Below are 14,892 nucleotides of genomic sequence, written 5' to 3'. Positions count from 1 at the left end.
CAGGTATGTAACTTGTGAGGTTTGAGTTGGGAATTCTTGACAGAAGCTTTGTTATTCATTCCCCTTTGCCCCCCCCTCCCTTCCAAATGTTGTCTACCTCTCTATCAGGCTAGTGTAATGTGGAATTACTGTATGTTGTGGGGCTACCTTAAATCTGATCGAAGGAGCAATGCCTCATCTTGAAAAAGCAAGTGTCACCTAAAGCTCCTATCAAAATGGGCAACTATACTTTGCTTTATCAGGATATAAGACCATAGAAAGACCATGGAAGGTTCTGGAGACATTGCTGCAGCATGGTTTGGCCATGATAAAGCTTTGGTAAATACTGGAGACTACTCAGGTTTATGTAACAACTTCAAAGGACACTTTGATGAACCTTTGCCTATCCTAATGTGTACCATGCAATCACATTAGCCAGTAATCCTAAAGTAATATTCTACTTGAGGAAATTCAACTGAATTCATAATACGAAGCACCACTTCACACCACGCTATGAGTGGGGAATGGCTGTGGAAGTGGACCTATCTCGCATTCTGTATTATTTATTTAATTTAAATCATTATATTTATAATGTGCAAACCTAGAAGAGGTAGAGACAATTTTTCATAGGGATCAGAAATGTGAAGTGGCATTTTTTCCTATGTTAGCTCTTATAATAAATTAATGATAAGCAGTCAGTTAGTTACCCAGTCATGAATAATATTAATAATAAAATTGCATTTGTTTAAACAAAGCTTTCTTCCATGTTGGTACAAAGCAGGAAAGAATCCACAAGCCTGGGCTTCACCAACTGCTGGAAATCTGACTCTTGAAGACCATCAGGGCTTATCACAGCTAACCGCCGTAAAGCTGCCTACAAGAAAATGTGATGACACTTTTAAGATTTTAATTTTTAATTGGAATGAATCCTCATTTAGTCAATGCTATATACCAGAGGTCCCCAACCTATGGGCCGCAGCCTATTACCGGGCCATGGCCTCTTGGCAACTGCGCCATGTGAATGGTTGGCCACAGCGGGCATGCCTGTGCACGCGCTCAGCCCCCCTCAGCATCACCACAAGCCTTGCACCAGTGCTAGCCTCGCCATGAACCTCACACCAGCACCAGCATTTTCCAGTAACTGAGGCTAGCAAGTGCCTTAATTCAGTCAGGAAAGTCAAATGGTGGTGCAGTCAAGAGTATTAGGGGCACAGTGGTTAGAAGGCAGTATTGCAGGCAAAATCTGTCCATAGCCTGGAGTTCGATCCTGAGGGGGTCCAGGTTGACTCAGCCTTCCATCCTTCCATGGTTGGTAAAATGAGGGCCCAGATTGTTGGAGGCAATATGCTGATGTTGTAAACTACTCAGAGAGTAAAGCACTATGGTGCAGTATATAAGTCTAAGTGATGTTGCTATTGCTAAATGATACATTAAGGTTGGTCTTCTAGCATTTCCTGACACCCCTACATTTTCAGGTGAGGCAACTGTCAAATAGAAGAACCGGTTCTGACAGGCAGACATGCTGAAGTCTATTTCATGATGGATTCCTATTTCTTAATTTTATTTTATTTTTTTATTTTAATTCCATTTATATCCCATCCTTCTCTGAAGACTCAGGGCAGCTTACAAGCTTAGCAGTAAGCAATCTCTTTTTCTTTTTATCTGTATCCTATAAGGAAGCTAATAAAGGATAGATTTATATTGGAGCAGGCCAACATAATTCTCAGAATCTTCCTGCTTTCCCTTCTGAACTAAAGTTATCATTACATCTCCATTCTTTTTACTGCCAATATATTTAGGAACCCTATAGAATAACTTCAGCCTATTGCCCACTTGGGATGCATTGATTATGTGTCAGTATTGTCTACAAGAATTCTATACGTCAAACTCCTTGGTTTAATGATGGAATGGAAAATGGCTTGTTCTCAGTAAACAAACAAGCAAACAAACTGAATCATTTTAACAAAGAAATATATTTTCAAAATTTAAACCATGTTATATAAAAGAGTTCCATGCCTCAAACCCCCAACACCCTTTCTAGTAGAGGGAAATTTTGTTTCTAGAGGCTTTGTGCCAATAAAGGTGAATCATAGATTTATAATGCAACTTTAGGCAAGCCTAAAATTAAGATAAGAATTATTTTGATGGATGTCAGCAAGTTTATAATATTACAACTAATAAATCATTTGATTTCCAGCCATGTGGAGACAAAAAAATGAATGCAAATCTCTTTTGCAGAAACAAATATTACTTACTTATCTTCATTAAAATAAGGCAGCTGCTGCCATTGTCAACCTCCCATTGCCCGGTTCACTCCCACAGAGTCGGCCTCCTCAGGGTTCCATCGGCCAGGCAATGCCGGCTGGCGACCCCCAGGGCGAGAGCCTTCTCTGTGGGCGTGCTGACCCTCTGGAATGAACTGCCTCCAGAGCTGCAGACGGCCCCTGACCTTCAGTCCTTCCGCCGTGACCTGAAGACATGGATGTTCCAACAAGCGGGCCTGAACTGACTACTGTATAGTTTTAAATTTGGCTTTTATTGGGTTAAATTGTCATTTATTTATTACACTCATTGTTTAATTCTTTTTAAAATTTTCTACTTTATGTTTTTTAATTTTTGTTGTTGTGAGCCGCCCTGAGTCCTTGGGGAGAAGGGCGGCATATAAATTTAATAAATCTGAATCTGAATCTGTTACAGAAATTACTTTACTATATTATAAGATAGGAAGTTGCAGAAGTTGCATACAGGAATCTGATAAAATATATTTTCATTGAAAAGAAAATGACCTCAGCCTACTAAGCTTCAAGATTTTAACTTTGAAGCTTCAATTCCTGATAATGTCCTGAAGGCATATTTGTCTAAGATGGACAAGTTTTAAAGACAGAAAAGAGCCAGATCAAAATAAAACTTGCAGATGCAACTTTTTAATAAGCAGGATGTCACATGTGCCAAAAAGATTAGCATCTGATGTTATGAAATAAATGTTTGCTTGTACAATAAAGTGTATTTTCTTTTTTCTTTTTACTTACATGCCTCAATGAAATATAACTGAGGCACTGCAGGAGAAAGAAATCAATAGACAGAGGAGATACTCTTGCAACAGCTGACAATATGGAATTGAATATATTTGTTGTGAGTCCTCACCTGCCAGTAGATCTGGCAGCCAAGTCAGATGAATCCGATGAGGGGGAAGGGTTGCCTGGGTTCACATCGGAGTCTGTGGAAGGCTCTGAGGAGCAAGGAAGACTCAGAGCTAGATGTGACACCGGGCCCATCTACTCACATTAGGCAGAGAGACAGCTGAGTTGGGGGCCTGAACTGAGCAAAGAGGAGGAACAGCTGGAGCCTGTTCCAGATGCACAGATGTGCATAGAGGAAAGACGTGCATGTGGGACAATGGAGGGCAATGGGGTGGCTCTCCAGGAAAAGTAAAAGACTCTAAGAAGCCATGCCCTGGCTGGACTATAAAGAGGAGAGGCGTGGGAGGGGCTGGTTGCCAAAGGCAACCATTTATGCTATGGCTTTGTGCTTCTGTCATTGGATTTCTTGCCTCAGAATTCTTGGATATTTAACCAGCTTTGTTGGATTTCTCGATGTTTGAATGACTTGAGCATTATGCTTTCCTGCTGAGAACTCAGAGACTGATCTTGTTCATTTCTACAGGTAAAGGACTGGTTGGAGTTTGTTCCATAAAAGCTATGTCAAAATAAAAGGAGTTTATTTTCTTACATAGTCCTGCCTTGTTCAATGCAAAGGAGTTTTCCTCATGAGTAAGCAGTTGAGCAGTACTCGCATAGGCTGGGACAGAACAATATTGCTATATTGCTTTGTTCCTGTCTGTTGCAGATCTGATCTGGATAGCTGAAGGAATCTTCTCAATACTGGGGGATGTGAATCAGAAGGCTGAAATCTGACAGGATCAGCTCTCCTACCCTTCCAGGCAACAGGAATTCTTGAACATGGATGTCACACCAGCAGAATAAAATGAAACAAAAGAGGGAACAATTAGATGCCCTTACCAGACAAGCAACAAGAACAGAATCACTGTTATTTCTTTCACCTGGAGACCTGCAAAGTTGTATGAGACGTGGAATACCTAAAAATGATTTTAAAAGAACATTGATCAACAATTTATTCTAGGCGGCATATTTTCTAGATTTATCAATTTCAGTGAAAATGTTGTAATGCCATAAAAAGTAATGCTAAAAAAACAGGAAAGGAAAAAAAACCACTTCTTTTTTACATAGCTCAAATTATAAACACTAAGAGAATTCATATTTCTCTTCGCAAAGCCAGCACATCTTTATCCAGGCATATTGGACTTAGTTTATTCAATGATGAATGCCATTTTAAGGGATTATTTCTTCCCCCCACCCTTTATTTAGAAGAATCCCATTCACACCTTTGAAAGCTAGTACTGAGTTTTCTGTGAACAACGTTGTATCATTTTCTTAGGCATCTGGGTTAGCATGCACAAGTGCATTGTCATGATCAACATAAAAGGTTCATACTTCATTCAAAGTTATGAGGACCTCCCCAAGATTGCTTACGATGGCTGCCCCTAACCCTAATTGATCTCTAGGTGCTCTTCAATTGGCTGTATTTTGCCCAAGTTTTGCAGTGTTTTTGCTGAAAAACGGGATTTTCTACAAAACCAGTCCATAGCAAACAGTTTGTTTACTTAATGACCACCACAAAAAAAGGTTATAAAATCAGGTTGGCCACAGGACCACTTTACGACTGTCCAACTTGCAGCCGTAATGGGCAAGCTCCATGAATTGTCTTCACAAAGACGAGAGAGAGAGACAGTAGGCAAAGGTTCACAAGTTTATTCGATTCAGCTCCGGGGGCAGCTGACTGTCAAAACAATCCCGGCTTTTATAGAGAACTGTCAAACGTTACAACCAATCAGATAACAGTATTTTTCCCGCCACTCGGACAACAGCCAATCGTCATGCGGCATTCTGACAGCTCGGCGGCTGTCGGGGAATTCCTCTCAGCTGAGGGTTTGGCTCGGTTCGGAGGACCAGATTGTGAACTGCCGATTTGACAGTTCCGGGCGGTGCGCATGCGCTGTTACTCCCGGCAGCCATTTGACAGCTGTCAACTGTCAAAGTCTGCCGGGCCGGTGCTTTCCTTGCTGTTTGGAGGTTCCTGGGTTTCTGATATGAATCACCCCCTTTCCCTCCCCCTGAAATGGGTATGTTATTTGTAACAACAGTTGAACTTTTTAAACAAGTACTATTAATGGGGTTTTTGTCTGTCGGTGTGTTTCCCTCCCATTCAAAGTCCGCGAGGTATGCGGGGGGTCTTCTGACTTGGCTGGACCGTCGGAGGCAGGGGGTGCTTCCTTCAGGTTGTGTCGCCGGTGGAATTATTTCTGGAAGGATTTCAGCTGGCGGTTGTAGGTCCTGGGGGGGGAAAGTTCGACGGGTTCGGGGGTGTCGGATGGCGCAGGTTCCTCCGGGGTCAGTTGCAGAGTGGGGTTGGGGGGTGACCTGGGATGGAGCTGATCTGCGTGTCTGCGTTGTGCTAGCCCCGTCCCTGTGTCCACTGTGTATGACAACGGGCCTGTTTGGTCCAGGATAACCCCCTGGACCCACGTATCCCTTCCCCCATAATCCTGAGACCAGACATTTTGTCCCCTGGAGAATGTTTTTGGCTGGGCATTGGAGGTCATTTCGGCTGCAGGTCTGTCTGGGTGGAGTCTGTCGAGCCTTGTCACCAGGCGGTGGCCCCATCGCAGTTCGGCAGGGCTTTTGCCGGTGGAGGAGCAGGGCGTAGCGTGGTGGGCCAAGAGAAATTGTGCCAGGCGACAGTGCCAGTTCCCCGTGATGATTCTTTTGAGGGCGTCTTTGGTGGCCCTCACCATAACCTCCGCAAGGCCGTTGGACGATGGGTGGAAGGGAGCCAACGTTGAGTGCCTAATACAATTGCTCCTCGTGAAGATCTGAAAGTCATGAGAAGTAAATTGAGGGCCATTGTCTGATATTATAACATCAGGGAGACTGTGTGTTGCGAAGATTCCCCTGAGGGCTTGGATAGTTGCGGCGGTTGTCGTGCTGTGAACCGGGAGAACCTCCAGCCACTTGGAATAACTGTCCACAACTATGAGGAAGACCTGCCCTTGGAAGGGTCCAGCGTAATCAATGTGGATGCGGGACCAGGGTTTTTTTGTGAGTTCCCATTTGTGAATTGGAGCTCTGGGTTGGAGCGGGCGGGACTGCTGGCACAAATAGCAGCCAGCGATGTGTTTTTCTATGTCTTGGTCGATTCCCGGCCACCAAACATAGCTACGGGCCAAGGCTTTTGTTTTTACGATGCCAGGGTGGCCCTCATGCAACGTGTGCAGGACCTTGGGTCTGTGTTTGGGTGGCACGATTACCCTACACCCCCAGAGTATGCATCCCAGGTGAGAGGTTAATTCATTTTGCCTGGAAAAGTATGGCTGGAATTCTGTGCCTGGACAGGAGGATTGCCAACCAGTATGTACCCACGCTAACACTCTGCTAAGTGTTTGGTCTTGAGATGTTGCAGCAGCGATATCGTTCGCTGTCAGTGGGCATTCCAGGAGCTCCTGAATGGCCAAGATGTTGCTGGCCGGGGCTGGGTCTGGTTCTACGTGGGGTAAGGGAAGCCTTCTGAGGCCATCAGCATGACATATTTGGTGTCCCGGTTTGTATATTAGTTGATAGGAGTATGCTGCGAGGAACATTGTCCAGCGCAGCATCCTGGGGGACAAAATCTGAGGGGTTTGGCGGTCCCAGGTGAACAATCCTAACAGGGGCTTGTGGTCAGTGTAAATCAAGAATGGGCGGCCGTAAAGGTAGTCGTGAAATTTTTTTATTCCCGCCACTATTGCCAGGGCTTTCTTATCTATCTGGGCATAATTTCTTTCCGTTTTGGAAAGAGTCCTCGAATAATAGGCCACTGGGGCTTGAGTGCCGTCACTGTCTAAATGGCTTAAAACTGCTCCGATCCCGTATGGGGATGCGTCGCAGGCTATGCAGAGAGGTTTGTCTTCTTTGTAGTGGGAGATGGTGGCGTTGCTGGATAGCATTTGTTTGAGTGATTTGAAACTGTTGTCATGGACTGTTGTCCACTGCCAGGCTGCTCCTTTATCGAGCAGCCTGTGGAGTGGCTCTGCGATAGTTGCCTTTCCAGGTAGGAAGGCGTGATAAAAATTCAAAAGCCTGAGGAAAGCCTGGAGCTCTGTTTTATTTTTGGGAGTAAGGGCGGCTTTGATCGCAAGGATTTTAGAGTCGGTGGGGTGGATTCCTTGCGAGTCAATTTTGTAGCCCAAAAAATCTGCGGATGGGACGCCTATAGAACATTTTTCCCGTTTGAGTTTTAACCCCGCTTTCCGAAATCTGGATAGTACCTCTTGCAGCCTGGTTGCTAAGTTGTTTTCTGATTCCCCTGCGATGAGCACGTCATCGAAATAGGGGCAGACCCCTGGGATTCCCTTTAAGGTTTTTTCCATGACCTCCTGGAAGATACCAGGAGCCACTGAGATACCAAATTGTAGGCGGTTTACCTTAAAGGCGCCACGGTGTGTGACAATGGTTTGGGCCTCAGCTGTTTCTTGGGTGACAGGTAGCTGAAGAAAAGCATGCGCCAGGTCGAGTTTGGCGAATATTGAGCCAGAACCTATTTCAGAGAGCACGTCCCTAACTGCGGGGACTGGGTATGCATGGGGATTTAATGCGTAGTTTAGAGTCGCCTTATAATCTGCGCATATTCTCACGTCCCCATTTGGTTTGACTGGTGTCACGATGGGTGTTTCCCAGGTTCCCCCATCTGTTGGTTCTAGGACCCCGAGGGCGACTAAACGATCTAATTTGGCCTCAATTTTTTGTTTCAGCGCGAAGGGGACCCTTCTTGCCTTAATGCGGATGGGACCCACCTCAGGTTTAAGTTTGAGGTCGATAGGGGTGCCGGTATATTTGCCAAGCGTCCCGTTGAAGACATCAGCGAACGCTTGGCAAACCTTTTCTAGGGTTTGGGATTGTATGCGGTTGGTGCCCTCCAGGTGGATGCCCAGAGCCTCGAACCAGTCTAACCCGATGAGGCTGGTTCTGGGTGCCTCTGTGATCTGGACTGTTAAGTGCCCTAGGAATTTTTTGTATTCCACTTTTAGTTGTGCTTGTCCCTTTAATTGGATAGCGGCCCCCTGGAAATCTGCGAGGAGTATTTTGGAGAGCTGAAGGGAAATACGGCATCTGCTTTTAAAGCCGATTTTTTTGAGAGTGTCCCAGGACATTATTGAGACGGAGGACCCGGAGTCGACCTCCATTTCGCAGGGCACCCCTTGAATCTTAACCCAGATCTTAATTTTGGGTTGTAAATGGTGGATGGTCGAGATTTTTTGTTTGGCCCGAATGGACAACACTGAGGGCTGGGAGGTTTCTTTGGCAGGGGGAGGGATTTTGGTCCTACCTGCTGGAATTTCCTCAAGCTCGTGGAGGGTTTCCCGGTTCAGGCTGCAGCACGCGGAGCGAATGTGCCCGGTCTTCCCACATCCGTGGCATTTTGCATTTCTAAAATGGCAGGTGGCTCTGGCATGAGCCTCGCCGCAGCTGGCACACTTCGGTTTGGGGCCGGTGGAGGTGGGTCTTTGGCCTGGACCGGCTGGTTTGAATGGCCTGCGGTTTCTTCCATGGTCGGCGCTCATTTTGTTGAAGCGAGACATGATGTCGTCGACGCCGGTGCAGGCCTCCGGTTGCTCGTTGTCCGGTTCCCAGGCATGGTGGACTGACCCGGCCGGGCTGCCTCTGAACACAGGGGAGCCCTCACGGTGGCTGTCTTCGTAGGCCATGATCTCTAATGTGAGTTGAGCGAGGTCCATCGTGGGCTTGGCTACCAATTTCCGCTGGAGCCGCTCATTAGAGAGACCGGCGATAACCTGGTCTCTGATGCGGTCTTCCAGGTTGGGAAATTGGCATCTGCGGGCCGCATGACGTACCCCTGCGATAAAAGCTGTGGATGCTTCGCCCGGTTGCTGGCGGCGGCAGGCGAAGTGGAGGCACCAATACAATTTGGACCAACGGGGCATGAAGTGCTTGCTGAGGCGGTCGGCCAACTCAGCGTATGGGATGGTCGCGACGGGGTCTGGTCTGCAGAGCCCTACAGCGATGTCGTAGATGGCGGGCCCACTGAGACACAGAAGGGCTGCAGCTTTGTGGCGGTCCTCCGTTATTTTGTTGATGACGAGGTAGCCCTCGACTTGCCCCCAGTGCGACTCCCATCCCTCGGGATGGCGGACGTCGAATTCTCTGATGTGACCTAAATTTGCCATGGTCTGGGTCCACAGTACTGTTCAAGCTGCAGAAGGGTTCCTTTGCCCTCAAAGCGGCTTCAGCAGTGACTTATCAGCGAGAGGGATCGGAACTCCTTCGCGGTGTGACTTAGCTCAGTAGGCAGGTGAATTTTTCTTCACAAAGACGAGAGAGAGAGACCGTAGGCAAAGGTTCACAAGTTTATTCGGTTCAGCTCCGGGGGCAGCTGACTGTCAAAACAATCCCGGCTTTTATAGAGAACTGTCAAACGTTACAACCAATCAGATAACAGTATTTTTCCCGCCGCTCGGACAACAGCCAATCGTCATGCGGCATTCTGACAGCTCGGCGGCTGTCGGGGAATTCCTCTCAGCTGAGGGTTTGGCTCGGTTCGGAGGACCAGATTGTGAACTGCCGATTTGACAGTTCCGGGAACTGTCAAATCTGGCGCGTGCGTGTTTGGTCCTGGCAGCCCGTCTGACAGCTGTCATTGAGAATGGCGGCCGGCGGGGCGGTGCGCATGCGCTGTTACTCCCGGCAGCCATTTGACAGCTGTCAACTGTCAAAGTCTGCCGGACCGGTGCTTTCCTTGCTGTTTGGAGGTTCCTGGGTTTCTGATATGAATCACTCCATTACAGTCATAAGTCAAGGATTATCTGTACTGTTAACTGAACTCCATGCTGCCAATTGGGGCAATCATCAATTGATTTGTAAAATCAAGAATCTTTATAAAATGAATGACCAGTGCTGGAAAATAGACTGGTTCTTAGTTGACATGCAATGGAGAAAAGTAGCATTCAGCAAGCAATGGGCTAAATAGTGTGCCTTTGATGTATAAAATCATTTAAATACGTACAGTTGAGTTTTATGGCTGAATGAGCTACTTCAGGATCACGGCTAAGCCGGGCAAGCGTCACTGCAGCTTTTTGTTGAACTTGTTCACAAGCAGCTCTTTCAGGTGAATTCCCAAATGGTGATTTTTCAGATAGCATTTCTATTAAAACTTGAACACCTACAAAAGTGTAAAATATTGCTCACAATTATCCAAAAACACAGTTAAAAGAATTGTTGGTACAAAAGTTATAGTTGAAGATGAAGCCAAGCCAGCATAATTGCAGGGGACAAAGCTAAATGCCAAATGTCCTCAACACCGCTCTTTCAAATTCTACCTAAAGGTATAATCCCCCATCATTATTCCAAATGCAAAAAGAAGTGGTAATTTTAAGAAAGTATCTTACTTAACCAGCATAGATTTAGCTGTTTCTATTGCCAATCCTCTGCTATGGGATGATAATGGCATCCTCATTTCCCATTTAGGAAAGGATGACCTCCACCAATAATGTCACAAGCAAGAGGTAAAAACCATCCATCAATAGCATGAGTTACCATTCTGACAAATGGTTAGAACTTCAGTGTAATTATTTGTCAGAACTCATCCCCTCTTTCACCTCCCACTTCTCCTAGCCTCAAGAACATCTCTTCTAGGCTAGAAGAGAAGGCAGGCAAGGAGGAGATTCAGCACTTTTACTGGAGTTGATCCCTGGTTTGGAAACCTAGATAAGCCCTAGTTCAGGGGTCTTCAAACTTGGCCCTTTTATGACTTTTGGACTTCAACTCCTAGAAATCCTCAGCCAGCATGCCTGGCTGAGGAATTCTGGGAATTGAAGTCCACAGGTCATAAAAGGGCCATGTTTGAAGACCCTGGAACTAGTTGCTGACAGTCTAACAATAGCAAGCTGCTTCTCTCTGCTATTTCACAAGGCAACAATCACAGAGAGATAGTCAACTGTTTTCAGAGCAACTTTTGGGTGTAAGAGAGCACTTAAATCTCCAGAAAAACGTTAAGTCTGTGTTCAAAAGCAGCCTGAATGACAATATATGAGGAATTCTACAGTGAACTAGTAGAGAGAGATAGTTCTTTCTTCACTGGCAAAGTTCCCAAAATAGGGAGATATAACAATATCAGCATTCCATATCTGAAATAGAAAAAAAACCCATGATTTTGAAATTGCAAGGTCCTGCCTGCAGGTATTTCAGAAAGAAAATGACATAAACTTGAATCCTGACACATTTTTGGTCAGGATTTTGGGATTTGGAGAGGTGAAAGTGCAGAATTTTGTCCAAGAATCATATCAATTTAGATCTTTAGTAATCCTAGTGTTACATTAAATGCTGTTTAGCTAAATAAAGGATACCATTTCAATTTTATTTTCACATGCATAAAACTTTTGCACATTTGTCAAAACATACATACCATTTTGTTGGATTATTTCTGAAGCACACTGGTCCAGGACAGACAGGTTTGCTAATACTGTTACAATCTAAATTAAAAAGAGGCAACAGTTTGGATTTTTACATTATACAACTGTTATTAGAATGACTCTTAAATCATTGATCAGCTACTTGGGAAATGACTCCTCCCCTTAGATCTGTTGTGCTTATTGCCTTTGCACAAATGCTTCTATTCTTATTGTGATATTCCCATGACCTGTAATTGTGCAAGTATGATAGGCCTTTTCTGGACACAAATTGAGAAAATCAAAAGGTTTTGATTTGCGTAAGAAGGTTTTATGAGTCTACATAATATTTTATTTTAAAGACTGTAGGTAGGGATAGGCAGCCAAAAGACTGCATACTGGTCTTTCACTTCAGGCCCACATGTCCCCAGCATTTCACTGGGAAATCTGCAAGCAAAAAAAAAAAAATGGTTGAATCATAACACAAATATAAAAAAAAAATCTCAGAGTGGAAAATGTGATGCAACTATTTTGTGTAAAGACACTTTTAAAAGGATAGGGGGAAATTGTGTAACCCACTTTAATGACATAGTGTAACCACATGATCGCCATACTTTTTGCAGCTCTCAAAGACCAAAAATGTTAATAACAGCAGAACAACAGTAAAAATAGTGGGCTTCGCTCCCCAAAGTACTCCAGTCCTATGTTGGAGGCTGAATTTTTTTTTGTTTTCCTCAGCTTAAATTTCTGCAGTGCTCACACCAGAGATTTTTGCAGAGGTGGTAGGAATATGTCGATGTGGCAGTTTTAATTACGCAGTTATGACCATCATTTTAACTTTGCTTATCCTGTGCAGGTGCTCCTGGTTCATACAACATATAAATATGTTGTATATGAGCAACATATAAATATGGAAAAAAATCTATGCAACTGAAGAAATTACTGTATTTTTTAACTGTTTTGTTTTTAGTAGTTGGATCCTGTTGCCTAAGATGGAAGACATTCTTATCCGAAACTTTATGAATAAAAAGGGAGGAACATCTTTTGCTAATTTCTCTTCAATTTCTTCCACTTCCCCCTAAACTAGCTTCCCATTGAGGAAACTTGTGAAATGTCATAGAATTGCATAGAGACTAGAGAAGACAAAGAGGATTAGAAAACTGATGTCCTTCCAGCTTCCATTCATGGAGACCTTTCTTGAAGAACCTGCCAGGAATAAAAGAACAATACTAACCCAAGAACCAGAGAATGTGGCCTTCTGGATTCTTTTCAGTGCCCACTGCACTGACACATTAAATAAATTATAAATATTGTTACAAAGGCATTATTATACATTAAAAAAGCTAAGGCCTAGTCTAAAGAAAAGAAGAAACAGGGGTGACAGTATTTGAGGTGCTGCCACAAAGACAAGAGGTCCCATTGTTCTCCAAAGCACCAGAGGGCAGGACAAGAAACAAGAGTTGGAAACTGAACAAAAAGAGAAGCAACCTGGAATTAAGGGAAACTTCCTGTCAGTGAGGACAATTAACCAGTAGAACAGCTTGCCTCCAGAAATCATGGGCGCTCCATCACTGGAGATTTTTAAGGAGAGGCTAGACAATAACTTGTCTGAGATGGTATACATCCAAAATCATTCTTGTTTTTTATCTGTCTTTTAGCTAAAAAGCCATTTTGATCTGTGTGTATGAATTCAGTCAGGAATTTCTTAATTCTTTCTGCCATTATCGAAGCAAAAATTTTATAGGCCACATTTAATAATGATATTGGTCTATAGTTTTTTATATGTGTCAGATCAGTATCTTCTTTTTTATATATACAAGTTTTATTGATTTTTTAATATTTACATATACATGTATTTGTGAAACAATATATTGGTTGGGTAGTTAAAATAAGAAATGACCAGTTGTAAATAGTTCAGGTTACATCAACAGAGATGCCCTCTCTAATCCCCTTAGTTATTACATAGTCAAAATAAGCAAGTTAGTACACTTCTAGTCGTAACCTAGTCAATTAATAAAATTCAAAATATATTTTCACTAATACATATCAATATCCTGTTTTAAATTTTATCTAATTGCAATAGGATATTCTAGAATAGCTTATAGTATATAGGAAAAAGCTTAATTTTGGGGTAACCCACAATTTCCTATTTCAGTAAAGAATAATTCTTTTGTCTACAAAACTTACATTGTTCATTACATTCTTATATTTTACCATTAAAGTCTAGTTTTCATCTTAAGAAATCACCAGTTATTAGAAATATATTTTTTGTCTTAACCGTTCAACAATTATTAAAATACTATCTTTTATATATAAAATTCTAGATTCTATACTATAGTTCAAAAGTAACCACTGAATATTCTTTAAGTCATCTTGACCGTAAATCAATTATTAAAATGCTATCTTTTAATATGTCATTACAAGTTCTATAATATAGTTCGGAGTTATAGTCTAAAAGCTTACTTTTGTTTTCCTTTACAGATCTAAAAGCTAAATGCAAAATCAGTTATATTTTTTAGAGATTCCCCTTAATCCATAGAAAGATATTTTTATAGTCTATCTTTAGGAATCCCAAAAGAGAAACAAGTTCAGTTTTTTAAATCTAACTCTTGCCTTCCTTTTGTGCCAATCATGCTTCCCTCTTGGCATCTTTAAATTCTCAAATGTATCTTCCTTTCTTCCTATACCCCTTATTTGAATCCAGGGAGTGTATCCAAATGTCAGTTTTGCAGGGAAGATGTCCTCTTTGTAACCATTGTATTTTTGCTTTGATAATTCAGTTTTTGATGGTTGATATAATATCGTTGTCATTAAATCAGTCAAATCTTTTTGTTCTTCCAATTCTATCTGGGTTAGGTAGAAAGTAGTAGCTGGTATTATTGTTGTCATTTAATTAATTGAATTCTCAATATAGTGTAATTGAAGGCCTTTAGTGTCTTCACTCTTGATGTTGCTTTCTTCAGTTGCTGTTGCTTTTTTGCTTGTAAGTTTTGTAGTTGCCATTAAAGTTTGGACTTTAAGGTTTTCTGTAGGTTGCTTTTGTTGTTCTTTGAAATCTCCTATTTTAGTGTTAGTTTCCACTTCTATTTGGTTTTGAATTATCTTTTCCTCATTTAAAGTCAAAATTTGATTTGGTGGCTTTACGTTGTCAGATTTTTCTTGCAGTTTGGCTTTAATTTGCTCTGTCATTGCCAAAATCATGTCCAGTATCAGTTTATAATAAAGTGGTGGGGTGTATTCATCCATTTTGTTGTTGTTTACATTTAAATCTTCAATGGAGGCTGTTTTAATAGTAGTCAAAGATTTTCTACCTCCTGAAGAGTTGTATTCAGTGCCAGGTGTTCCCACACTTATCTTTAAGCATAGTGCCAAGGACAGCTCTGTTATTCAGTCAGTTC

At 42.8% G+C, this 14,892-nt stretch overlaps 1 protein-coding gene across 1 annotated transcript in view; it reads right to left on the bottom strand.

Annotated features, from left to right (window-relative positions):
• Nucleotides 1–724: 724 nt before the first annotated feature.
• Nucleotides 725–14,892, bottom strand: part of INSC (INSC spindle orientation adaptor protein) — a gene marked incomplete at both ends in the record, with an annotated part of 85,132 nt that continues 70,964 nt past the window's right edge. The window contains 4 exons of the mRNA XM_083378855.1: nucleotides 725–853; nucleotides 3,999–4,075; nucleotides 10,114–10,269; nucleotides 11,512–11,578. Coding sequence (XP_083234981.1) covers nucleotides 725–853; nucleotides 3,999–4,075; nucleotides 10,114–10,269; nucleotides 11,512–11,578 — 429 coding nt within the window. The remainder of the gene's footprint in view (nucleotides 854–3,998; nucleotides 4,076–10,113; nucleotides 10,270–11,511; nucleotides 11,579–14,892) is intronic.

The sequence above is a fragment of the Vipera ursinii genome (genome assembly GCF_947247035.1).
Source record: "Vipera ursinii genome assembly, chromosome: 1".
In the NCBI taxonomy this organism is placed as follows: domain Eukaryota; kingdom Metazoa; phylum Chordata; class Lepidosauria; order Squamata; family Viperidae; genus Vipera; species Vipera ursinii.
Note: the sequence above shows the minus strand (reverse complement) of the source record. Positions and strands in the feature narration are given on the sequence as shown.